Raw genomic sequence first — 27,384 nt, forward strand, 5'->3', positions numbered from 1 at the left:
GGACAAGTAAAATTTAGAATTAAAAAAAAAAAACATTTTAAAAAAATTAGAAAACTTAAAAGTTTAAATCAACCCCCATTTGTCCCATTGAAAATTAAAGCTTATCATGACAGATGCCATGCCTATTATCGCTTTGTTACACCTGAAAATTGGTACTATACTAATCCAATATTTCCTTGAAAGTAAAGGGGAATTTTGTTCTAGCTTGAGCTGCTTTTGTGTGTGTTCTTATTCCCTCCGTCGACAGCATTCATCTGTGACACAAGGCGGATCCCAGAACGGCATTAGTCCCCATAGTTGCTGTGACTCTAGTATTGGTATTAGTATTTTTGAGAAAAGGCCATAAAAACACTGTCCTAATTCATCAGTTTGCTTCGAAAGAATGGGGTAAAACTGCTGCAAAATATTGTGAACCATATAACTGTGCAAAATTTGAATTTTAGCATTTTTACACCATCATCGCTTTTTGAAAAGTGTTATGTGCTTAGTGGAAGTTGGCTTCGCATAGTGCACCTACCAAAATCATCATAAAATACAGCCCAAAAGTGCCATAAAATATGGCAGAAACGTACTACAGTCCATGACTGGGGTATACTTTGTTGGACGAGCACACTTCTTAATGAATTTGGTGCATCTTACTCCAGTGGTCTCTGCATCAAGGCCAGTACAAAAAACACCAGTCTTAGGCTAGTTTCACACATCCGGCTTTTCGCCGGTTTGCCGGATTCAGCGCACGCCAGTACAGTGTATACAGTACAGTGGCAGCTCGACAAGCGCTGGTCACATGCTGTCATGTGACCGGAGCATGTGACCCAGAAGTTGCGGCACTGCCATTGTACTGTATACACAGTACTGGCGTGCGCCGAATCCGGCAAAACGGCGAAAAGCCGGATGTGTGAAACCAGCCTTAATGAATCAACCCCACTATATAATAAAGTGGTTTCCACGCTTATGAAATTCCCAAACATATCCTTAGGATATGTCAGTCATTTCAATAGAAGCATTTTCATTTCAATACGAGCTGAGTAGCAGTTCTCCACAATGGCCAATAAACTGTGAATGGAGCTGTGCTATTCCAGCTTTCATTGTTTACATCCATCCGGATGCCAAACCTCCAACGATCTGATAATGATGACATAGGATTCTCCTAGGATTTATTAAAAGATATCCTTTAATATAATCGGACACATGCAAACACTACAATGGTATTTCATTTATGGGAAGCATATAGAGATTAGTTATAGGCCGGTATCAAGGATTTTTAGGAACATGTATTTGCTTGTCCACTGATGTCGTAACACTGAGAAGACTCATTACTAGCACAAAACGTCTGATCAAGAGTGTCAATCAGCATCAATGCTTACATACATAACCAGGCTCCATCCAGAGCTTAATGTCCTTTGCCTTAAATCCAATTGCTGACCAGAGACCTGTATAAACTGAGAATATAATAACCAACTGTAATGTTATCCAAATAAAACAGGTGTCTTGTTAATGCCTTGAAGAACCAGATATTTTACATCAGAACTGAGTCTATGATTTCATTCCAGTTGGAATCTAAGGAAGTTTTCTTCCTTGTGTGAATTTTGTGATGCTTAATTAGACTTGATTTTTGGGTAAAACATTTTCCACAATCTTTACATGAAAATGGCTTCTCACCAGTGTGAGTTCTGAAATGATCAATAAGACCCGTTTTATAAGTAAAACACTTTCCACACGTCACACATAGAAAGGGCTTCTCCCCTCTGTGAATTTTCTGATGTTCAGTAAGACTTGACTTCTTGGTAAAGTGTTTTCCACATTCTGAACATGGAAATGGCTTCTCCCCGGTGTGAGTTTTCTTATGATTAACAAGATTCGATTTCTCGGCAAAACATTTCCCACATTCTGCACATGAGAATGGCTTCTGTCCAGTGTGAACTTTTTGATGTCTAACAACACCTGCTTTGTTGGTAAAACGTGACCCACATTCAGGACATGAATATGGCTTCTCTCCGGTGTGAATTTTTTGATGTTCAAGAAGAGCATTTTTTTTGGTAAAACATTTTCCACATTCAAAACATGAAAATGGTTTCTCCCCCATCTTTATTCTCTGATGGTCAAAAACACTTCGTTTTTTTGGTAAACATTTCTCACAACAAGTACAGGAATTTGTTTTTCCTCTTGTCTGACTTAACTGAAGTTTGAAGCCAGATTTTTGGGGCAAACATTTCTTGCATTCTGAACCAGAAAATGTATTTTCTCGTGTGTGAATTCTCTGATGTTCAACAAGAGAAGGCTTCTCGGTAAAGCATCTCCCACACTCTGAACACAGAAATGCCTTCTCCCCTGTGTGACTCCTTTGATGTTGTTGAGCAACAGATAACCTGGGAATGAAATACTTCCCACAATCCAAACATAAAAATGACTTTTCTCCATTGTGAATTTGATCTGGTTTACCCAGACCTGATTTCTGAGTAAGACATCCCCCACATTCCGAACAAGAAAGGGGTTTTTCCCCAATGTGATTTATATGTTCTGTAATATCTTGTGTGTTATCAGTATTGTCTATTGCACAGTTTGGTAATATAGGAATTTGTCCATCCAAGCTCTTTGTACAGTCATACACTGAGAATAAAAAGAGATATGATTATTAATACCATTTTAGCTTTATTTCAACAGATTCTGTAAACAAAATAGAAGTATAAAATTTGAGTTTTTCAACAAGTATAACTATTTCAACAATGCCCTACTAAAACCATAAAAATTAGTACTACATAAAATGACCCATATCTCTAGAATCATATGGTGGATTTTAAACAGAAAAACAACTAAATACTCAGCGGAACAGCGGGAGTAAAACAAGATAAACTGTCCAATTCTGATCTGGACTTGAAGCTGCATCAGCACTGCTCTGTACGGAAGAAATGATGACTTCCTATGAACGCCGATTCGCAGCCGGCACTCACAGCACTCATATTTTTTTTTACTGAAGTTAATGGCTGGAAGGGCTAAAAAAAAAATGCAGAAAAAACGCCCCAACAATTGTATTGTGTCCCCGAGTTACCCTGTCTAAACGAATGTCGTTTGAACTTATATTATATTTAATTAAAGATTTCTATTGTAAATTATTGCGCCCTTCTTTCTCTTCCCTGTATGGTTGTTTTGTTTACCGTATTATTTGGACTATAAGACGCACTTATTCCCCCCAAATGTTGAGTGAAAGTGTGGGGTGCGTCTTATAGTTTGAATGCTAGGGCATGGCTGGGGGAATGAGGGTGCTGTGGTGGAGCGGGTCATCGGCGGCATGAGAAGGTTGTAGCAGCGCCTACCATGATCACGTGAGCCCGCTCATTTCATATGCATGCATCCTCCCCCCATCATCTCTCAGCGCTGAAGCCGGGGCTGACAGGTGGACAGGAGGATGGGCGGGGATGCGCGCATAATTAACAGCAAGCCCACATGATCATCCATGGCTCCTACAGCCTCAAGTGAACATGTGTGGCTATATTCACTGCCACACGTATCATCATCAGCACGGGGCGCAGTGAATAAGTATACTCACCGGTCACTGATCCCTGCAGCATCGCGATGTCCTCCTGTCTGCCTGCCCGTTGATGTGTGTGAAGAGCGATGTGCACAGCAATGACGTCATCGCTGTGCGCACGGCTTCACACAGGTCAGCGCCGCTGCTGCTGGCACAGGCAGGAAGGCGAGCGCTGCTGCGTGGAGTGAGGAAAGGTGAGTATAAACGTTTATTCTTTTGTGTGCCACAGTATGTTGGCCATATACCAGGATGGGGGTATATAGCAGGATGGGGTAACATATCAGGATGGGGGTATTTATCAGGATTGGGGCTATACCAGGATGAGGGACATAGATATAAAAGGATGCGGGCCATATACCAGGATGGGGGTATATAGCAGAATGGGGGCTATACCAGGATGAGGGACATATATACAAGGATGGGAATCATATACAAGGCAGGAGGATCATTATTAGGATGGGGTACCTTAGTAGAGAATTTAGGGACATTATCACCATAACAGTGTCACCAGCAGATCCTCGCCCCATAACAATGTGTCATGACCACATTTTTTGCTTAAAATTTTATTTTCCTATTTTTCTTCTAAAAACCAAGGTGCGTCTTATGGTCCGGTGCGTCTTATAGTCTGAAAAATACGGTAATTCTATATTTAGCTGCTAGCTCATACATTACTTGAGAGAATCAGCGTATAAAAGGGTTGTCTGTGACTAACATATTTATGACCTATCTGTAACATACTGATGACCCATCAGATCAGTGGGAGCCCAACAACTGTCACCCCCATCCATTCACTTGAAAAGGATATAAGGAGCGGTCCACTAAATAACGTGAAGCCGCATTGTTCCAGCTCCATGTATTGTTTACATCTCCCACCAGTGAAGTAGATCACAGCTGATCAATGGGGGTGTTGTGTGTTGGACTCCAACATAAGTGTCATTGATAGATCATCAGAATGTTCCTGGACAACCCCTTTAAACTTGTTACAGTCATTAACCACTCCCAGTTATTATTGTAATTTTAATTATATACTTTAACATTTAATGTGGTTCCTAGCCACTTGAAAATTATACATATTACTTCTTTTAACCTCCTCACGGTTTCTAAACCCTGATGTGATTTAAAAGTAATAATGAACAACCCAACATGTGCACAGATATGTCATTTTTTACATTGCTGTGCTTTATTCTCATTTATTTTTCAGGCAGGTTCAAAGACACAGTGCACATAACTTTACTCTCTTCGTCATCCACAAGTACCTTCACCTTTCTGCATTTTCCGGGCCCTAATCCTGCACCTTGCAGTTCTGCCCATTGTTTATATTTGTTACTCAACCGATCGACACATGCTCAGTAGAACTTTAAATTAAGGCAGCCCTGGATGTGACGTCAATGATGACATTCCTTTTGATCCTCCCCAAGGCATTATGGGGATTTTGTACAAAATGAAATCAAAAGTGGCAGGACTCCAAAAGGCAAAAGTCAATGTCATGTGACCAAAACTGATAACGCTTGGAGGGTACATTTTTTATGATAAAAAACATTTTTAGAAAAAATTAATGTTTTGCCAAATTAGGGCACCTGGCATAAAGTTTTTAGAATCAGACAACCCGTTTAAAAAAAAAATAATAAAAATTCTAGATTAATAGAATAAAATCTATTTTTAATCTGCCAATGAGGATGTGTTATAGGCAGGGTTCAGTGTGATACATTTTAAAGCATTTAGAAAGACACAAGGCTGGCATTGAAGGGCAATCTGGGCAAAAATAACGAGTATCTCTTCTTTGGCCCCGTTTGGTGCAGACCCGACACTTTCTCTGGGTGTTTCTTCGGTTTGCCGTTGATGGTATAAGTGTAATAAAATGTCGCTCTGTGAGCCTCCGCAACTCCTCTGGGTCCAGGTGTTTTGTTGGGCCTGTGATGGGGAATTTGAGCGTTTTTTAAGAAAAAATATATAAATTGTGTGTACCACATTCCAGTGTGCGCACTTTCATCTGTTCTGCAGGGCCATAGATACACATCACAGATCCACTTATGGATGGTATAGGGGGCCCAGCACTTTCTTAAAGCTCTCGTTTAGCTGTGCCTGTAATCGCTTCAAAATAACTAGTCGTGGTATTCAACTGATCTCTTTTTAGTCCAGCTATTCTAAATAAATCTACATACATTTATAACAACCATGATCACATAATTTTTTTTCATGCCATCAAACATGAAACCCTCTTTCGAATGCTAAAGAGAATCCGTCAACAGGGTCAATCCTCCTTAGCCCTCTATGTAGTCATGCAGGTCACAGAAAGTTGAATACAATTATATTTTTTTGTCTGCCATCCGATGTCTTTTCTCAGAGGAATCAATGCTTTACTTAATATGTGAATGATGTGTTAAGATTAGAGTTGAGCGGACTGTCAATAATCAGGGTCCGGCGGGTTGATTAAGAAGTCCGGATCCGATCCGGAATCCGGCCCCATATATGTCAATGGGGAGCGGAATCCGGAACGAAAGAGAGGGAGAGAGAGAGGGAGAGAGAGAGAGAGGGGGAGAGAGAGGGGGAGAGAGAGGGAGAGGGGGAGAGAGAGGGAGAGGGAGAAGGGAGAGGGAGAGAGAGAGAGAAAAAAAAACCAAAAAAAAACCAACGGATCCGGATCGTGCACGCGGAATCCCGCATCCGGGTCGGACTCGGATCTGCCGCTCAAACCGCGCGGATCCGGATTTTGCCAATCCGGGTCCGCTCAACACTAGTTAAGATCTGTGGGTTGGACATATATCTCCCTGAAAGTCTGCTTCCAGAGTTTATTTTATGTGAAAGGGGGAGTAACCAGTGTGAGACATGCCAATCAAGAGAGCAGACTGTCAGTCGTTACATGTCTCACACTGGTAATGCTGTCAACTTTCACTTCTGGAGACCGACTCTCCAGGAGATCTGTGTATCAGCCCATAACAGCTTATTTACATATTATGAAAAAATGTGGAATTCCCTTAAATAAGACATCAGATAGCCAATATCATTATATTCAACCTTCTATGACCTGCATGCCCACATAGTTGGCTTAGAAGGATGGACCCTACTAGCAGAGTCCCTTTAAGATGGGTAGAAATCTTAAGAGTGATGACATCTGACATTCCCTCCCTGATCCAAACAGGCATATCCTCAGGTGGATAAAGAACAGGACATAATAGCAAATGAACAAAGAAAAGGGAAGTACATGTGACTCTCCTATATTAAGTGACTATCACTCACCTGGGCTAATTTTTACAGGTAGGTCCTCTGTCTTACATGGCTGATCACCTGTCATGTACGGCTCTTCTTCTTCCTCTATAACTTCAACTTTAATATCAATCAAATCTTCAGCCTAGTTTAACACAGGAAGACAAAAAACACGCATTTTGGACTTGCAAAATGGTACTCTTTTAGCAAAATTAACAGAGAAACTCTAGTTTTTGACCTTAGCAACATAACAGAGCTCACTTATTCTTTACAGCCCAGGAAAATAGAAACGTCACAGTGATTAGCTGCTATGGACAACAGTTTTTCTTCTGGAGATTTTTTTTTCTAAATTGTGTTATTTGTATTGAAAACTTTAAAACACAGACAACATAAACCACCACTAACCCTACTGACCCCCTAAAACAGAGCTCCTTGCATAGAGAACATATTTCTTAAAGTGTATTGCTACAATAGGAAAAGTTCAGCATATAACAAAAAAAACCAAAACTGATTGTGTAATGCATAGGAAAGAAAATATTATTTTGAGTGAATTCCCAGATATCGTTAACCTCTTTACGATCGTGGACGTACGGATACGTCCTAAATCATGAAAGGATGATCACCACCAGCTGCTGTGGTGAGCCGGTGGCGATCCCTGCACATGTCTGCTGATTTTAACAGCAGACATTTGTGGGTATCAGGCATGGGTGGATCCACGATACACCCACGCCTGTTAACCCTTTAAATCACGCTGTCAAAATGTGACAGCGCGATTTAAATGACCGCAGCGAGGAATGTGTTTTTACCTGCCGCCATCAGAGGCCCCGTGATGCGATCACAGGGAGTCGATGGTTGCCATGGCAGCAACGGGTAATGTGATTATTCCTGTTGTTACCATGACGTAGTTCCTGTTACAGCTAACAGATCAGCAGCTGTAACAAGAGAGAAGGATTTCTGCTGATCAGAGCTATGCAGCTCTGATCAACAGAAATGAATCAGCGATCAGACTGCTGATCCTTATAGTCCTCTAGGGGGTCGAGTAAGATAAATAAAAAAAGTAACAAAAAAAGTTTAAAAAAAATAAATAAAAAAACCCCTAAAAGTTCAAATCACTCCCCATTCACCCCATTGAAAATGAAGGGGTTAGAAAAATGTTAAAATATACACATTTGGTATTGCCGCGTTCAGAAATGCCGATCTATCAAAATATAAAATAATCAATGTGATCGGTAAACGGCATAGCGGCTAAAAAATCCAAACGCCAAAATTACATTCTTCGATCGGCACAAACTGCAATAACAGGTGATCAAAATGTTGCAAAAAAATAGATCCCAAAAAATGAGAATGCTACAGGTCGCAGAAAATGGTGCAAAAAGTGCACCACTTTTTTGGACAGACTTCTGGGTTTTTTTACCCCTTAGATAAAAGTAAACTTATACCTGTTTGGTATCTACGAACTCGCACCGACCTGACGCATCACACAAAACACATCAGTTTTACCATATAGTGAACACGATGAATAAAATACCCCAAAAACCATTGTGCAATCACACTTTTTTTTAGCAATTTTTCCGTACTTGGTATTTTTTTGGCAGTTTTCCAGTACACTATGTGGTAAAACTTATGGTTTCATTTAAAAGTACAACTCTTCCCGCAAAAATCAAGCCCTTATATAGGAAATTGTTACAGAAATCTGACCTAGAAAGAAAAGAACATGAGACAGATTTGATGGAAGAAGTGACAAGACAGAGTGAGGCAGGAGAGACAGGTGACACTAGAGACATGCAGGAGATAACAGAGAGAATAGAGACAGGCTGGAGACAAGATCCTGGAAGGATAAAAGAGAGAGACCGGAGACACAAAAGAGAAGAGACCCGAGACACAAAAGAGAGACAGGAGACACAAAAGAGAGAGACCGGAGACAAAAAAGAGAGAGACCGGAGACACAAAAGAGAGAGACAAAGAGAGAGACCGGAGACACAAAAGAGAGAGACAAAGAGAGAGACCGGAGACACAAAAGAGAGAGACCGGAGACACATAAGAGAGACCGGAGACACAAAAGAGAGAGACCGGAGACACAAAAGAGAGAGACCGGAGACACAAAAGAGAGAGACTGGAGACACAAAAGAGAGAGACCGGAGACACAAAAGAGAGAGACCGGAGACACAAAAGAGAGAGACCGGAGACACAAAAGAGAGAGACCGGAGACACAAAAGAGAGAGACCAGAGACACAAAAGAGAGAGACAAAAAACACAAAAAAGAGAGACAAAAAAAAACAAAAAAAGAGACAAAAAACAGGAGGCAGGAGACACGAGAGAGAGGTAGGAGACACGAGAGAGAGGCAGGAGACACGAGAGAGAGGCAGGGGACACGAGAGAGAGGCAGGGGAAGAGACATGAGAGCGGCAGGAGACACAAAAGAGAGCGGCAGGAGACACAAAAGAGAGCGGCAGGAGACACGAGAGAGAGGCAGGAGACACAAAAGACTGAATATATAATATACACACACACTTGAAAACAGAAGTTTACATACACTATCTATAAAGACAGATATGTTTGTTTCTCTCACTGTCTGACATGAAATCAGAGTAAACCTTTCTTTTTTAGGTCAATCAGAAAGCAAAATTATTGAAATTCCAGCAGATGGACTTAGTTCTTATTTTAACCTATGTAAAGGCCCCGTCACACTAAGCAACATCGCTAGCAACATCGCTGCTAACGAACAACTTTTGTGACGTTGCTAGCGATGTTGCTGTGTGTGACATCCAGCAACAACCTGGCCCCTGCTGTGAGGTTGTTGGTTGTTGCTGAATGTCCTGGGCCATTTTTTAGTTGTTGCTGTCCCGCTGTGAAGCACAGATCGCTGTGTGTGACAGCGAGACAGCAACAACTAAATGTGCAGGCAGCAGGAGCCGGCTTCTGCAGAGGCTGGTAACCAATGTAAACATCGGGTAACCAAGAAGCCCTGTCCTTGGTTACCCGATATTTACCTTTGATACCAGCCTCCGCCGCTCTCACTGCCTGTGCTGCCGGCTCCTGCTGTGTGCACATGTAGCTGCAGGACACATCGGGTTAATTAACCCGATGTGTGCTGTAGCTAGGAGAGCAGGGAGCCAGCGCTAAGCATTGTGCGCTGCTCCCTGCTCTGTGCACATTTAGCTGCAGCACACATCGGGAAATTAACCCCATGTGTGCTGTAACTAGGAGAGCAAGGAGCCAGCGCTAAGCATTGTGCGCTGCTCCCTGCTCTGTGCACATTTAGCTGCAGCACACATCGGGAAATTAACCCCATGTGTGCTGTAACTAGGAGAGCAAGGAGCCAGCGCTAAGCATTGTGCGCTGCTCCCTGCTCTGTGCACATTTAGCTGCAGCACACATCGGGAAATTAACCCCATGTGTGCTGTAACTAGGAGAGCAAGGAGCCAGCGCTAAGCAGTGTGCGCTGCTCCCTGCTCTGTGCACATTTAGCTGCAGCACACATCGTGTAATTAACCCAATGTGTGCTGTAACTAGGAGAGCAGGGAGCCAGCGCTCAGTGTGCGCTGCTCCCTGCTCTCTGCACGTGTAGCTCCGTGCGGTGGTAACCAAGGTAAATATCGGGTTGGTTACCCGATATTTACCTTAGTTACCAAGCGCAGCAGCTTCCACGCGGCGCTGGGGGCTTGTCACTGGTTGCTGGTGAGCTCACCAGCAACTTGTGTAGCCACGCTCCAGCGATCCCTGCCAGGTCAGGTTGCTGGTGGGATCGCTGGAGCGTTGCAGTGTGACATCTCACCAGCAACCTCCTAGCAACTTACCAGCGATCCCTATCGTTGTTGGGATCGCTGGTAAGTTGCTTAGTGTGACTGGACCTTAACTCTATCTGACAATTGCTTATATCTGTCTACCTGATTATCATGTATGATACTGTGATTTTCCTCTTGGCAATCCTCAGAATTCAGAGCAATGGAGCATCTCTCTGGTGGACTGTCATTGATTCCGCCTGTAGGAGACACACACAGTATAAGAATACAATGTTCATATGTGATGATCAGATTAAGGGTGTTACATAGATGACACTTAGAGGGAATCTGACACCAGATTTGTCCCTTATAAGCTGCGGCCACCACCAGTAAGCTCTATTGTACTAGAATGCTGTATATAAGTGCCCAGACCGCCTGTATAACGTAAAAAACATCCTTTATTATACTCACCTGGGGGACGGTCGGGTCCAATGGGAGTCGCTGGTCTCGGTCCGATGCCTTCTCTTTTCCTTCCATCACTATCCTCCTTCTCAGCTCCGTGTGCATGATGCGTCCTACATCACCCACAGAGAGTCGTTCATTGCGCTCCTGCACACTTCTCTCTGCCTTACAGAGAGCAGATCAAAGTATTGTAGTGCACAACCGTAGGTGGTCTTTGACCATTCCCCGCATCTGCGCATTACAGTACTTTACAAAGAGAAGTTTGTATGCGTAGGAGCACAATGGAGATCTCTGTGTGGATGACGAAGGACCCGTCATCCACACGGAGCAGGAAATGAGGACGACGATGGAAGGAAGAGAGTACGTATCGGATATAGACCAGCGATGCCCATCGGACTTTAACACCACACAGGATAGTACACTAAAAGAAGGGAATTTTGTTTACTTACCGTAAATTCCTTTTCTTCTAGCTCCTATTGGGAGACCCAGACAATTGGGTGTATAGCTTCTGCCTCCGGAGGCCACACAAAGTATTACACTTTAAAAAGTGTAACCCCTCCCCTCTGCTATACACCCTCCCGTGCATCACGGGCTCATCAGTTTTGGTGCCAAAGCAGGAAGGAGGAAACTTATAAATTGGTCTAAGGTAAATTCAATCCGAAGGATGTTCGGAGAACTGAAACCATGAACCAAAAGAACAATCCAACATGAACAACATGTGTACACAAAAGAACAACAGCCCGAAGGGAACAGGGGCGGGTGCTGGGTCTCCCAATAGGAGCTAGAAGAAAAGGAATTTACGGTAAGTAAACAAAATTCCCTTCTTCTTTGTCGCTGCATTGGGAGACCCAGACAATTGGGATGTCCAAAAGCAATCCCTGGGTGGGTAAAAGAATACCTCGATAAAAAGAGCCGAAAAACGGCCCCCTCTTACAGGTGGGCAACTGCCGCCTGAAGGAGTCGCCTACGTAGGCTGGCATCTGCCGAATCATCGGCATGCACCTGATAGTGTTTCGTGAAAGTGTGCAGACTCGACCAGGTAGCCGCCTGACACACCTGCCGAGCCGTAACCTGGTGTCGCAATGCCCAGGACACCGACGGCTCTGGTAGAATGGGCCTTCAGCCCTGCAGGAATCGGAAGCCTAAAAGAACGGTAGGCTTCAAGAATCGGTTCCTTGATCCACCGAGCCAAGGTTGACTTGAAAACCTGAAATCCCTTACTCTGGCCCACGATAAGGACAAGAGCGCATCAGACCGGCGCAGGGGCGCCGTGCGAGAAATGTAGAGCCGGAGTGCTCTCACCAGATCTAATAAATGCAAATCCTTTTCACCTTGGTGAACTGGATGCGGACCCAAAGAGGGTAAGACGATATCCTGATTGAGATGAAACGGGGATACCTTAGGGAGAAAGTCCGGACCGGACGTAGAACCACCCTATCCTGGTGAAACACCAGGAAGGGGGCTTTGCATGACAGCGCTGCTAGCTGAGACACTCTTCTGAGTGATGTGACTGCCACTAGGAAGGCCACCCTTTGCGAAAGGCGAGATAGAGAGATCCCGCATCGGCTCGAAAAGTGGATTCTGAAGAGTCGTCAGCACCCTGTTAAGATCCGAGGGTGTTAACGGACGCTTGTAAGGTGGGACCGGAAAGCGCCGATACTTGTCCCTTGAGAGAGCCGAGAGACAAGCCCTTGTCCATTCCGGATTGAAGGAAAGAAAGAAAAGTGGGCAAGGCAAACGGCCAGGGAGTAAAACCCTGATCAGAGCACCAGGATAAGAAAATCCTCCAAGTCCTATGATAGATCTTGGCGGACGTTGGTTTCCTGGCCTGTCTCATGGTGGCAATGACATCTGGAGATATCCCTGATGACGCTAGGAGCCAGAACTCAATGGCCACACAGTCAGGTTTAGAGCCGCAGAATTCAGAAGGAAATATGGACCTTGAGGCAGCAAGTCTGGTCGGTCTGGGAGTGTCCACGGTTGACCCACCGTGAGGTGCCACAGATCCGGGTACCACGATCACCTCGGCCAGTCTGGAGCGACGAGGATGGCGCGGCGACAGTCTGACCTGATCTTGCGTAACACTCTGGGCAGTAGTGCCAGAGGAGGAAAAACATAAGGCAGTCGAAACTGCGACCAGTCGTGAACTAGCGCGTCTGCCGCCAGAGCTCTGTGATCCTTGGACCGAGCCATGAATGCCGGGACTTTGTTGTTGTGCCGAGACGCCATTAGATCGACGTCCGGCGTTCCCCAGCGGCAACAGATCTCTAGAAACACGTCCGGGTGAAGAGACCATTCCCCTGCGTCCATGCCCTGGCGACTGAGAAAATCTGCTTCCCCGTTTTCTACGCCCGGGATGTGAACTGCGGAGATGGTGGAGGCTGTGGCTTCCGCCCACAGCCGAATCCGCCGAACTGCTCGGAAGGCTTGACGACTGCGCGTGTGCCGCCCTGGTGGTTGATGTACGCAACCGCCGTGGCGTTGTCCGACTGAGTTCGGATCTGCCTGCCCTCCAGCCACCGCTGGAACACCTTTAGGGCTAGATCCACTGCCCTTATCTCCAGAACATTGATCTGAAGGGAGGACTCTGTCGGAGTCCAGGTTCCCTGAGCCGAGTGGTGGAGGAAGACCGCTCCCCACCCTGACAGACTCGCGTCCGTCGTGACCACAGCCTCAGCTGGGGGCCGGGAGGATTTTTCCTCCGCCCAGGAAGTGGAAAGAAGACACCACTGAAGAGAGGTTTTGCCGCAAGGGAAAGAGAGACGTTCTTGTCTAGGGACGTCGACCTCCTGTCCCATTTGCGGTGTCCGATAGAATCGGACGCAGACGAAACTGCGCAAGGGAACTGCCTCCCTTGCTGCCACCATCTTCCTTAGAAAGTGATTGGGTCGGTGTCAGTTTTAACCTTGGAAATTTGATGATCCACCCGAACCCCTGGAGAGTCTCCAGAGCAATGGTCAGGTTGTGTTGACATGCCACCCAGGAGGGTGTCTTGACTAGAAGATCGTCTAGGTAAGTGATCACCGAGTGGCCCTTGTAGGACCGCCACCACTGCTGCCATGACCTTGGTGAAGACCCGTGGGGCTGTCGCCAGGCCGAATGACAGTGCGACGAACTGAATTGTTCGTCCCTGATGGCGAAACGCAGAAAGCGTTGAAGCTCGGGTGCGATCGGCACATGGAGATAAGCATCCTTGATGTCAATTGATGCTAGGAAGTCTCCTTGTGACATCGAGGCTTCAGAGTGTTCACCGCCTGAAAAAGTGCATCGGCTCGCTCGGGGGGCGGAGATGTTTTGAAGAAACGAGTCGGAGGACGAGAGCAGAGCTCTATCCTGTAACCGTGAGACAGAATGTCTCTCACCCATCGGTCTTGGCCATGTGGCCACCAGGCGTCGCAAAAGCGGGAGAGCCTGCCACCGACCGAGGACGCGGTCTTGGTGAGGCCGAAGTCATGAGGAAGCCGCCTTGTGACTTAGACCGCCATGCAGAAGAGTTCCTCTAGCCCTCCTCTGACCTGTTGGACGAGGAGGAACGGAACTTGCTGATGACCGAAATGACCGAACCTTTGGACTGGGGCAAGGACGAGACCTTTCCCTTGGACTGTCTAGTAACTTCATCCAATTGCTCGCCAAACAAACGGTCGCCAGAAAATGGCAAACCGGTTAAGAACTTCTTGGAAGCAGAGCCTGCCTTCCATTCACGTAGCCACATGGCCCTGCAGACTGCCACCGAATTGGTGGATGCTACCGCTGTACGGCTCGCAGAGTCCAGGAAAGGCGTTCATGGCGTAGAACGAAAAAACCTACGCCTGAGAAGTGAAGGACACAACCTGCGGGGCAGAGATATGTGCAACCGCAATAATCTCAGCCAGAGAAGTTGAGATAGCTTGGAGTGCCCTCACGGCTGCGAAGGCTGGAACAAAAGATGCGACTATGGCTTCATAGATGGATTTCATCATAAGCTTTATTTGCCTGTCAGTGGCATTCGTGAGAGATGGCATCTGCCACTAATACTACGGATCTAGCCGCCAGCCAAGAGACTGGAGAATCCACCCTGTGACACTGAGCCCAACCCTTAACAACGTCAGGGGGGAAAAGGGTAACGCGTGTCAATAAGGCGCTTAGTAAGCGTTTGTCCGTAAAGTTCTGTGTTTTTGGACGGCCCCTCTGGAGTTAGAGTGATCGAAACCCGCACTCCTGATGAAGTCGGGGAAGGTTCCCAGCGGGCCCGCTTAGCCTATCAAAGGCCGCGGTCCGTGACGGAGTTCTCACCGTGGGATCTGGGTGTTACCCCAGGAGCCCATTGTTGTACCGACCCAGAGGGACCCGGGAGCGATGAACTCACAGCTCCCTGGCCCTGTGTTATCGGTCTGGACTGCAAGGCTTCCAGTATCTTAGCAGACCCTTTGTCCATAGACTGAGTCCTGGAATGTGAAAGCTACTCAGAGATTTGCTGATTCCAACATGCCAACTCTGTCCCTGTCATCTGTGCAGTGGAAACCGGCGGTACCACCTGGCCGAGGGTCCCACCAGTGCCGGAGGCTCCGGCTGAGTGAATGCCCTCGGGGCCAAGCATTGTACACAATGAGGGTATGTGGAACCTGCCTGTAATATAGCCGCACAAGAGGTACAGGTTGTAAAATAAGCCAGTACCTTGGCACCCTTACTCTTTAAGAGCAGACAACAGCATGTCGTCCGCAGAGTAATCAGTGAGGGTATACAGCCAAAGGCAAATAATGCTGCCGAACAGTGAGATCATATACCATATAAATAAACATATATATATACACTGCGGCACCAAGGGGGGTCAGCACCTGAAAACTGGTGCCCCACAGTGCTCAGTGAGGGGGAAGGAGGATACCAACGTATGCTCCAGCCCTCCCTGCCGACGTCCAGTCGGCCGTCCCGTCGTTACCCCTGACTGGCAAGCCCGAGAACGGGAGTATATGTACTAGGCCGCAAGAGCCGGGGACTAAATTTAAAAACGCGGCCGGCAAACATGGCGCGGTCGGCGCGGTAGTCCCAGTCTCACCAACCACTCAGCCACCGCTGCGGCATTTGTAACACAGATGCTGCATGCACCGTCCCTCAGGGGACACAGAGTACCTTATGATGCAGGGCTCTGTCCCTGATGATGTCCAGTCTCCTGTCCGTCAGAATCCCCCAGGGGCTGCGGATGGAGCCCGGTCCCAGAGCATGGCGACCGGTTAGGATCCCCCTCTCCCAGAGCAGTGTTGAGCAGATTCTGAGATCCTCCACCGGCAGAATTATAACAATGGCTGCCGGCGTTCTGAGGGGAGGAGAGAGCCGTGGGCGGAACCGCAAAAGTGCGGGAACCTGGTGGCCCATAGTGATCAGTGAGGGGGGCGGAGGACAGCGAAGTGTGCTCCAGCCCTCACTGTCGGCATCATACCGACCGTCCCGCCTTTCTCCATGACTGGCAGGCTCAGGGGCGGGAGTTTAACACACTAGGCCGCAAAAGCCGGGGACTAAAGTAAAAACCGCGGCCGACAAACAGGCACGGTCGGCGCGGTAGTCCCAGACAAAAAATCCACACCGCAGTCGCAGCTGCGTCTGAGGCCAAGGTGCTTCATGCACCGTCCCAACGGGGACACAGAGTACCTGTAGATGCAGGGCCATGTCCCTGACGATACTCCGTCTCCTGTCCGGCAGATTCCCCCAGGGGCTGCGGAGGGAGCCCGGTCCCAGTGGCTGGATGACCGGTTAGGATCCCACTTCCCCAGAGCCCCTAAGGGATGGGGAAGGAAAACGGCATGTGGCTCCTGCCTGTGTACCCGCAATGGGTACCTCAACCTTAACCGCACCGCCGACTCAGTGGGGTGAGAAGGGAGCATGCCGGGGGCCCTGTTAGGGGCCCTCTTTTCTTCCATCCGATATAATCAGCAGCTGCTGCTGACTAAAATGTGGAGCATTGTGTGCATGTGTGCCTCCTTCAACACAAAGCATAAAAACTGATGAGCCCGTGATGCACGGGAGGGTGTATAGCAGAGGGGAGGGGGTTACACTTTTTAAAGTGTAATACTTTGTGTGGCCTCCGGAGGCAGAAGCTATACACCCAATTGTCTGGGTCTCCCAATGGAGCGACAAAGAAGATGTATTTTTATGTTATACAGATTGGCCTGGGCTCTTATATATAGTGTTCTAAAATGCTGTATATAAGAGCTCACTGGTGGTTCCCTTAAAATCTTGTGTATTTTGCCAATAGTTTAAATGTCCTCTTACCTGGTGAGGTTGTGCTCTGGTGGTCCTGCATCCTTATGTCCTTGTACAAATGTTTGTTCTCTTCTAAGTACTCCCACTCCTCCTTGGAGAAATACACAGTTATATCCTGACACCTTATAGGAACCTGGCACGAAAAATGATACAGGAAGTCCTTTCTGGTTGTTGCTGATGCTAATGGTGTCCACTGATCCACAGATTTGGCTTACTTTAATGTTCTCCATATTTTTTTAATGATAACTTAAAGAGTAATAAACAGTCTTTTAATATTATTTTTCTGCTAATTCTATCCAGAATTGTTGTACACAGCGCAAGTGAGATTAGTGAGTCCTGCTTTTCCGTCTCTTGAAACCCAAATAGCTGGCATGGCAATGCCTAATCTCACTAGGGCTGGTTACAACTGTGCAGCAGACACATGATGTAGTACTGATTATGCAAGACACAGGGTGATGCTCCTGAGCACTAAGGGAAGGATACCTAAACTGACTACCTTTGCAGGGGAGCGAGCACACTCCTAAGGAGATTCCACCCCACTGCAAGAGTCGCTTAGTAACAGAGTACAGAAATGCCAGACAAGTTGACTTAAGGGTACTTTACACACTTCGACATCGCTAGCGATCTCGTTAGCGATGTGAAATTCTAGATCGCAAGTGCGATCATTTGAGATCGCACATAGGTCATTTTACGCATGTGCGATCTCGAAAGATCGCACTTGCTATCTAGAATTTCACATCGCTAATGAGATCGCTAGCGATGTTGTAGCATGTAAAGTACCCTTTAGGCCTCATTCAGAAAACAATTTTTTACATATAAGTTCAATCCATGCAGAGATTTTCAGCATTTTTGGAGCAGGGCTTAAATATTAGCCCTCCTCCAAAAATAAGCCCTAGTTCCGGTTCAATAATGAAGTGTCCATGCAGCTAAAAAACTTAAAAATACTGCAGGACACTTCATTACAGACACCGGACACCCTGGAAGCACACTCAATAGACGCCGAGGACCTGCAGCAGATTGCACATTAGATCACAAACCCCCACACATCAGATTGCACACCCACACACATCAGATCGCACACCCACACACATCAGATCGCTCACCCACACACATCAGCTCACACACCCACACACATCAGATCACACCCCCACACACATCAGATCACACGCCCACACACATCAGATTGCACACCCACACACATCAGATCACACGCCCACACACATCAGATCGCACACCCACACACATCAGCTCACACACCCACACACATCAGATCACACGCCCACACACATCAGATCGCACCCCCACACACATCAGATCACACGCCCACACACATCAGATCGCACCCCCACACACATCAGATCGCACCCCCACACACATCAGCTCACACACCCACACACATCAGATCACACCCCCACACACATCAGATTGCACACCCACACACATCAGATCACACGCCCACACACATCAGATCGCACCCCCACACACATCAGATCGCACACCCACACACATCAGCTCACACACCCACACACATCAGATCACACCCCCACACACATCAGATCGCACACCCACACACATCAGATCACACGCCCACACACATCAGATCGCACCCCCACACACATCAGATCGCACCCCCACACACATCAGATCGCACACCCACACACATCAGCTCACTCATCCACATACATCAGCTCACACACCCACACACATCAGATCACACCCCCACACACATCAGATTGCACACCCACACACATCAGATCACACGCCCACACACATCAGATCGCACCCCCACACACATCAGATCGCACCCCCACACACATCAGCTCACACACCCACACACATCAGATCACACCCCCACACACATCAGATTTCACACCCACACACATCAGATTTCACACCCACACACATCAGATCACACGCCCACACACATCAGATCGCACCCCCACACACATCAGATCGCACACCCACACACATCAGCTCACACACCCACACACATCAGATCACACCCCCACACACATCAGATTGCACACCCACACACATCAGATCACACGCCCACACACATCAGATCGCACCCCCACACATCAGATTGCACACCCACACACATCAGCTCACACACCCACACACATCAGATCACACCCCCACACACATCAGATCACACCCCCACACACATCAGATTGCACACCCACACACATCAGATCGCACCCCAACACATCAGCTCACACACCCACACACATCAGATCGCACACTCAAACACATCAGATCACACACCCACACACATCAGATCGCACACCCACACACATCAGATTGCACACCCACACACATCAGATTTCACACCCACACACATCAGATCACACGCCCACACACATCAGATCGCACCCCCACACACATCAGATCGCACACCCACACACATCAGCTCACACACCCACACACATCAGATCACACCCCCACACACATCAGATTGCACACCCACACACATCAGATCACACGCCCACACACATCAGATCGCACCCCCACACATCAGATTGCACACCCACACACATCAGCTCACACACCCACACACATCAGATCACACCCCCACACACATCAGATCACACCCCCACACACATCAGATTGCACACCCACACACATCAGATCGCACCCCAACACATCAGCTCACACACCCACACACATCAGATCGCACACTCAAACACATCAGATCACACACCCACACACATCAGATCGCACACCCACACACATCAGATTGCACACCCACACACATCAGATTGCACACCCACACACATCAGATCGCACACCCACACACATCAGATCGCACACCTACACACATCAGATCGCACACCCACACACATCAGATTGCACACCCACACAAATCAGATCGCACACCCACACACATCAGATTGCACACCCACACACATCAGATTGCACACCCACACACATCAGATTGCACACCCACACACATCAGATCGCACACCCACACACATCAGCAGGGCTGTGGAGTCGGAGTCGTGGAGTCGGAGTTGGAGCTCATTTTGGTGGAGTTGGAGTCGGTATAAAATGCTCCGACTCCTAAAATATATAATAAATTGGGGACAGTAGTGCAATGCAGAGTGTGATGAAAATGTTTTCATAGGAATTTGGGAAAGTTATGAAATGTCCTATAAATGGCTGTTCTATTCCTGATCTAAGGCTATGTTCACACACAGCGTTTTTGCTGCGTTTTTTGAGGATACGTTTTTCAGCTGCAAAAGCAGATCAGCTTTTTAAAAAACCGCATCACCTGAAAGGTTTCTGAGCTCATAAATAATGCTTTCAATAGCAAAAGCAGATTAGAAAAACACCACAAACGGACATGCTCATTCTTTGTGAGGATCCTCACAAAACGATGTGTCTGAATGTCCTATCTTTTCACCCATTGCCTTTGCTGGGTGCCCAGAGTCGCTGCATTTCACTGAACTATTTTGCCATCAATGTTCGATGTGTTTGTGACAAGAAAGAAATCGTTAGCAAGACACTGGCAGTAACAGATACTAAAGCTCATCACAGCAGCCAGTTTCTCCAAGCCTTAGTGGAAAAAGTTCTGCAAGATTAGGAATGCAAAAAAGAACAGGTTCTTGCCATTGTAACGAACAATGCTTCAAACATAAGTACAATTAAACTGATGAATGAGAGTAATGAACAACAGCTAGAAGAAAATTTAGGATTTAGTATGTGTGAGATGGAAGACCACAGTGCTGTTCATGTAACTGAGGAACAGATATTACAAGAGAAGAACAGCAAAATGATACTTTAGGATTAGATGATCTTGTTGAAGCTGCTTCAAAACACTTTCATATTCATCACATGCGCTGTGTTGTGCACCCGCTGCAGCTGGCAATAAGAGAGAGTCTGCAAGCGGGACACCAGTTTCACACATCCGTATTTTCGACGGTTTGGCGGACACGGCGCACTCCAGAACAGTGTATACAGTACAGCGGCAGAGTGACAAACGACGGTCACATTCTTTCATGTGACCGGAGCATGTGACCCGGAAGTTGTGGCGCTGCCACTGCACTGTATCGTACTGTACTGGCGTGCACCGCATCCGCCGAATAGCCGGATGTGTGAAACTGGGCGGACATCCTGGAAATCTGATTGGAAAAGTGAGGAAGTTGGTTATTGCCGCCAGAACCCCTAAAATTGATACCATCTTGAAGAGGCGTGCTGGCAAAGGGGCAATTGTTGATCAACCCACTCGGTGAGGCAGCACTTATTTAACGACTGAGCGATTGCTTGAACTAAAATTGTTTCTTATAGATATGGTGAACCCTCAAGTAACCTTAAATGAAGGTCAATGGACACAGGTGGCTGACTTGAAGGAATTGCTTAATCACCCATTTACCGTGACTAAAACATTACAAGCTGAGGATTTAACTCCTGGCATTTTCATAAGGGAGTGGAAGAACTTGCTATTTTGCCTGTCCCAAAGAGGAGGTTTAATCGCAGATGGCATTTCTGCTTTAATGAAACAGAGAGAGACACAGCTATTGGAAAATACAATTCTTCTGGCGGCTGTTTATGTGGACCCAAGTCATCATATACTGCTTGATGATCAACAGCTTACTAAAGAAAAAGAAGCTTTGAGTGAGGTAGCAGTTAGGATGAGCAGCTACAGGACTGCCAGGTGCAAGAGGACTTGGGGCCTGACAGTGCTACTGGTGCCATATTGCACCCCCACACAAGTATTTGGATGACATGGAGCAGAAAAGTGTTGCCGCAAGGAAAAAGATTTCACTCCGTCTCCTATAGCAGCAGATTGACCAGATTTCAGTAAAAGTTTTCACTTGTTCTCAATGAAATAGAAAAATTTAACAGTTCATCAAAACTGACTGCATGATGCAATTCCTTTATACCCGGAAATTGTTAGAGATGTTGCTCATGTGGTGACGGCTTTGCCTCCAACCCAAGTTACTGTAGAGAGGTTGTTCTCTAGCCTTAAAATTATTAGGTTAGATTTGAGGTCATCTATGAAGGAGGATCTGATGGAAGCAATTCTATTTCTTACAACAAATTCATAGACTACACAAATGTTATTTACTATGTTTTTGTTGAAAACTGTTTTTTGCCACTTACATAGTGTATTACATAGTGTTATATATAACACTATATAAGTGACAAAAAACAGTTCAACAAATACATACTAAATAATAACATTTAGTATAATGCTTCTATTTAAATGAAACATTTATTGTAGTACAATGTGAACATCAGACATTTAATCATTTTTATAATACAATAATCAATATATTTAGATAGAACATAAAATATATTTATTGGAATACAACTTTAGAACACAAAAAACTGTAATAAATTGTAAATATGTCATGCAATATGTAATTATATATATTATACATGCACACACAAGATATATATGTAATCTACTGTATATTACATATTGTATAGCATTTACAATCTATTACAGTTTTTTGTGTTTTAAAGTTGTATTCCAATAAATATGTTTTATGTTCTAAATATCTTGATTATCTAATATATAAAGCTGAATGTGTGTATGTATGTCCGGGATTGGCATCTGCACCGTCGCAGCTACAGCCACAAACTTTTGCACACTCACACTTCTGGACCCCGAAAGCGTCATAGGCTATGTTTTGAGGGGAAATTTTAACCCCGCGCTTTACAGTTATTCACCAAAAAACCTGCCTCCATTAAAGCGAATGGAGCTGGGAGCCACAGTGCAGCCAGAACTTCAGAAGAATGCGCAGCCACGCCCTTATATGGAATGTTGGCGTGTCACAATGCAGCCAGGGAAAGAGACAGACGCAGACAGGGAAAGAGGCAGACACAGACAGGGTAAGAGACAGACACAGACAAAGAGACAGACTGACAGGGAAAGAGACAGACACAGACAAAGAGACAGACACAGGGAAAGAGAGGGAAAGAGACAGACAGGGTAAGAGACAGACAAAGATAGGTAAAGAGACAGACAAAGAGACAGACACAGGGAAAAAGACAGAGGGAAAGAGACAGACAGGGAAAGAGAGGGAAAGAGACAGGGAAAGTGACAGAAATAGATAGACAGACAGGGAAAGAGTTTGAGACAGACGGAGAAAGAGACAGAGACAGACAGGGAAAGAGACAGACAGACATAAGGGGAGACAGACATTATAATTACATTTATATCTATTTGTTTTGTGGGTTTTTGTGTGCAGAATACATTTTTGTTAATACATTCTATTTTGTTAACAGCAGTTGTTAACCCGGGCGAAGCCGGGTAGTACAGCTAGTTGTATCATAAAAATGATTAAATGTCTGATGTTCACATTGTACTACAATACATTTTTCCCTTATTTTCCCTTAACTATAAGCAATATATGTGGGAGTCGGAGTCGTGGAGTCGGAGTCGGTGCAAGGGAAATTGAGGAGTCTGAGGCGGGCTTTGCACGTTGCGACATCGCAAGCCGATGCTGCGATGTCGCACGCGATAGTCCCCGCCCCCGTCGCAGGTACGATATCTTGTGATAGCTGGCGTAGCGAAAATTATCGCTACGCCAGCTTCACATGCACTCACCTGCCATGCGACCGTCGCTCTGGCCGGCGACCCGCCTCCTTCCTAAGGGGGCGGGTCGTGCAGCGTCACATGGCAGGCGGCCAATAGCGGCGGAGGGGCGGAGATGAGCAGGATGTAAACATCCCGCCCACCTCCTTCCTTCCGCATAGCCGCCGGCGGCAGGTAAGCTGATGTTCCTCGCTCCTGCGGCGTTATATACAGTGATGTGTGCAGCCGCAGGAGCGAGGAACTACATTGTACCTGTCGCTGCAGCATAATTATGAAAAAGTCGGAGCCTGCAACAATGATACGATAACGACGCTTTTGCGCTCGTTAATCGTATCATCTAGCATTTACACACTACGATCTCGAAAGTGATGCCGGAAGTGCGTCACTTTCGATTTGACCCCACCAGCATCGCATGTGCGATGTTGCAACGTGCAAAGCCGCCCTGAGTCAAAGTCGAAGGTTTGGCTTACCGACTCCACAGCCCTGCACTACAGATCACACACCCACACACATCAGATCGCACACCCACACACATCAGATCGCACACCCAAACACATCAGATCGCACACCCAAACACGTATCAGATCGCACACCCAAACACGTATCAGATCGCACACCCAAACACGTATCAGATCGCACACCCAAACACGTATCAGATCGTACACCCATACACATCTCACACACCCAAACACATCAGATCACATACCCAAATACATCAGATCACACACCCACACAGATCAGATTGCACACCCACACACATTAGATCGCACACCCACACACATCAAATCGCTCACACAATCACACATCAGATCGCTCACACACACACTCAGCACATCCAGTGATACCAAATTCTTCTGGCCGGCAGAGAATCTCAGAGGCAGTGCAGTGGAACGCATCAGACCTGCGGTGGAATGCATCGATGCGTTACACCACCGGGTTCTCCATGCTTTCCACTGCACTGCGTCCCATCTTTCCCTGCTGGCCAGAAGCAATTGGTACTCATACTTACCAGAACACAGATGTCCGGGTTCTGTTAAGTCTGAGTCTTCTGGGAAGGAAGAGGGGGGGGGGGGGGGGTTCTGCTATTTTGAGGGATAAACTTACCCCCAACCATGTTCCTCCAAGAAAAAGACCTACCCCGTAAATAAGACCTAGTGCTTTTTTCGGGGAAAAAAAAAAAAGTATAAGACAGTGTCTTATCTTTGGAAAAACACGGTATTATAGTCTATGCCAAATTTATACAGACATTTCCGATTTTGATCGGTTTTGAGTTTTAGCTCAATCTCTCCATTACAAAAGCCTATGGATCCATGAAGAAAAAAATGAATGGATGCCAAAAAACCTTTGTAGTTGGTGCTTTAAATATCTTTCAATCCTGGATAGTATTGTCAAAAAAAATGTGAAAATTTACGCCCCAGGGAATGGCTATGGTCATTGAACCCGAACTTATTAAAAGATCAGACATGTCAGTCAGCCATTAGGAAGACCATCACGGACTTCTTCGAATTTCATGCCAATGATCCAACCCCCTTACCTCTCCAGTGGGAGACTCTGAAGGGGATGATCCGGGGGGCCTTTATTCAACAGGGAACCAGACTCAAAAGGGATAGAGCTTGCGAAATATACAGATTACTGACTTCCATTCAACACCTAGAACAGACCCATAAACGGACTCATGACCCTCAGATTTTGGCAGCCTTGCTCAAGGCTAGACTGGATCTGGGGTCCCTCTTGGATGCAGCGTCCGCCCGTCATCGAGATAGAGGTAGGAGATTTATGTACGAATTCTCCAACAAGCCAGGCAGAGCTCTGGCTAGGTTTCTTAGTCCTCGCCTTCCCTCTACATTTATCCCCAACATTAAATCACCTTCTGGCCATTCAGCACATAAACCTCATGAAATAGCAGATGTATTTCGAGACTATTATGACGGTTTATATAACCTAGGTGGCCCAGTGGCGGACATGTCCCCAACAAATTTCCAAGCAAAAGTTGACGATTATGTTGATGGTACCCCTCTCCCCCCACTGAACCATACGGACTCTCTCATGCTAGATGATCCTTTTAGCGAACAGGAGGTCACTGCGGTTATTAAGGGTCTGGCCAATGGTAGGAGTCCTGGTCCAGATGGATTTCTGGCCAATTTCTATAAGCCTTGGAGCTGACGCCCTTCCTGACTAGGACCTTTAACTCCATATCTTCAGCTTGCCCCTTTGCCGCACAAACCCTTGCGGCTACCATAACGGTGATTTCCAAGCCTGGGAAGGACCCGTCCTTATGCTCCAATTACCGCCCTCTCTCTCTCATAGGGGTAGATGTCAAGATTTTCGCCAAACTAATAGCCAACCGGTTGTCCCCGCTATTGCCTGCCTCAATCCATACTGACCAAACAGGGTTTGTCCAGGGTAGAGAGGCGCGCGACAACACTATTAAAACTCTGCTTCTGACCTCCCATATGTACAGACAAGGAACTCCAGCCTGCCTCTTATCGATCGATGCCGAGAAGGCATTCGATCGTCTTAATTGGACCTTTTTACGCTCATCCTTGAAGCAGCTGGGAATCGGTCAAACCATGTTAGAGAGAATTTTTGCCCTGTATCATAAGCCCTCAGCACGAGTCCGAGCCAACAATACTCTTTCCTCTCCCCTGCAAATATCTAATGGCACTAGACAGGGGTGCCCTCTTTCACCCCTTCTATATGTTATAGCCATGGAGCATTTGGCTATATCTCTCCGAAACTCCCCCGATATAAAGGGCTTTGACGTAAGTCAGAAATATTATAAACTTGCCTTATACGCTGATGACCTTCTTCTGTATCTAACGAACCCGGAAATCGCTTTCCCAATTCTTATTCAAGAATTCCAACGCTTTGGCATAGTTTCTAACTTCAAAGTGAACTACTCAAAGACAGAGGCCCTTAATATTTCTCTCCCTACCACACAAGTCAATAGACTAAAATCAGCCTTCCTATTCAAATGGGAGATCCAATCTATCAAGTATCTTGGGATATCTGTTTCGGCCAATCCGGATGAGTTGTTAATGGCTAATTATTCCCCATTACTTAATAGAACTCTTGCTGATCTTAATAGATATAACCGGGGCCGACTTTCCTGGTTTGGCCGATTCAATGCCCGCAAGATGGACATACTCCCGAGGTTCCTCTATTTATTCCAAACAGTCCCGATAAAGGTTACCAAACAGTATTTCAGACAACTCCAAAGAGCATGTAGCAGGTTTGTCTGGGGGACGGGGAGACCTCGGATTAGATACACCACACTGGTGAGACCTAAATCCAGGGGAGGCGCTGGTTTACCTGATTTTGAAAAGTACTACCAGAGTGTCCTCCTCACGAGGGTCTTGGATTGGAGATTTAACAATCTCAATAAACAATGGGTGGGTGTTGAGTCCCATCTCTCCCCCTTCCCTCTGACACAACTCCTATGGGCTCCCCTTCAGCAGAGGCCGGCGGTTTCGGGGTTTCAACCTCTGACTCAGGCACTCATGCTTTTCTGGGACAGACATCTGGAGACATTAAACTTATCCCACAGACCGGGGAGTATGAGTTCACTTTTTAATAACTTAGACTTTCCCCCTGCAATGGAGAGATCTTCCTTCTTGTGTTGGGACTCCGCGAATGGAGTTACACTAGGACAGGTTGCCAGGAGACTGTCTGGAACGGCGTCTTTTGGGGCT

At 46.4% G+C, this 27,384-nt stretch overlaps 1 protein-coding gene across 1 annotated transcript in view; it reads right to left on the reverse strand.

Annotated features, from left to right (window-relative positions):
• Positions 1 to 1,170: 1,170 nt before the first annotated feature.
• The window catches only part of LOC142312735 (uncharacterized), a 98,891-nt gene continuing 72,677 nt past the window's right edge, over positions 1,171 to 27,384 (reverse strand). Inside the window, exons 12-15 of the mRNA XM_075351722.1 lie at positions 17,158 to 17,281; positions 10,618 to 10,712; positions 6,764 to 6,875; positions 1,171 to 2,607 (exon numbers count right to left, since the gene is read on the reverse strand). Coding sequence (XP_075207837.1) covers positions 1,517 to 2,607; positions 6,764 to 6,875; positions 10,618 to 10,712; positions 17,158 to 17,281 — 1,422 coding nt within the window. The 3' untranslated portion in view covers positions 1,171 to 1,516. The remainder of the gene's footprint in view (positions 2,608 to 6,763; positions 6,876 to 10,617; positions 10,713 to 17,157; positions 17,282 to 27,384) is intronic.

This window comes from Anomaloglossus baeobatrachus, chromosome 5 (genome assembly GCF_048569485.1).
Source record: "Anomaloglossus baeobatrachus isolate aAnoBae1 chromosome 5, aAnoBae1.hap1, whole genome shotgun sequence".
Classification (NCBI taxonomy): domain Eukaryota; kingdom Metazoa; phylum Chordata; class Amphibia; order Anura; family Aromobatidae; genus Anomaloglossus; species Anomaloglossus baeobatrachus.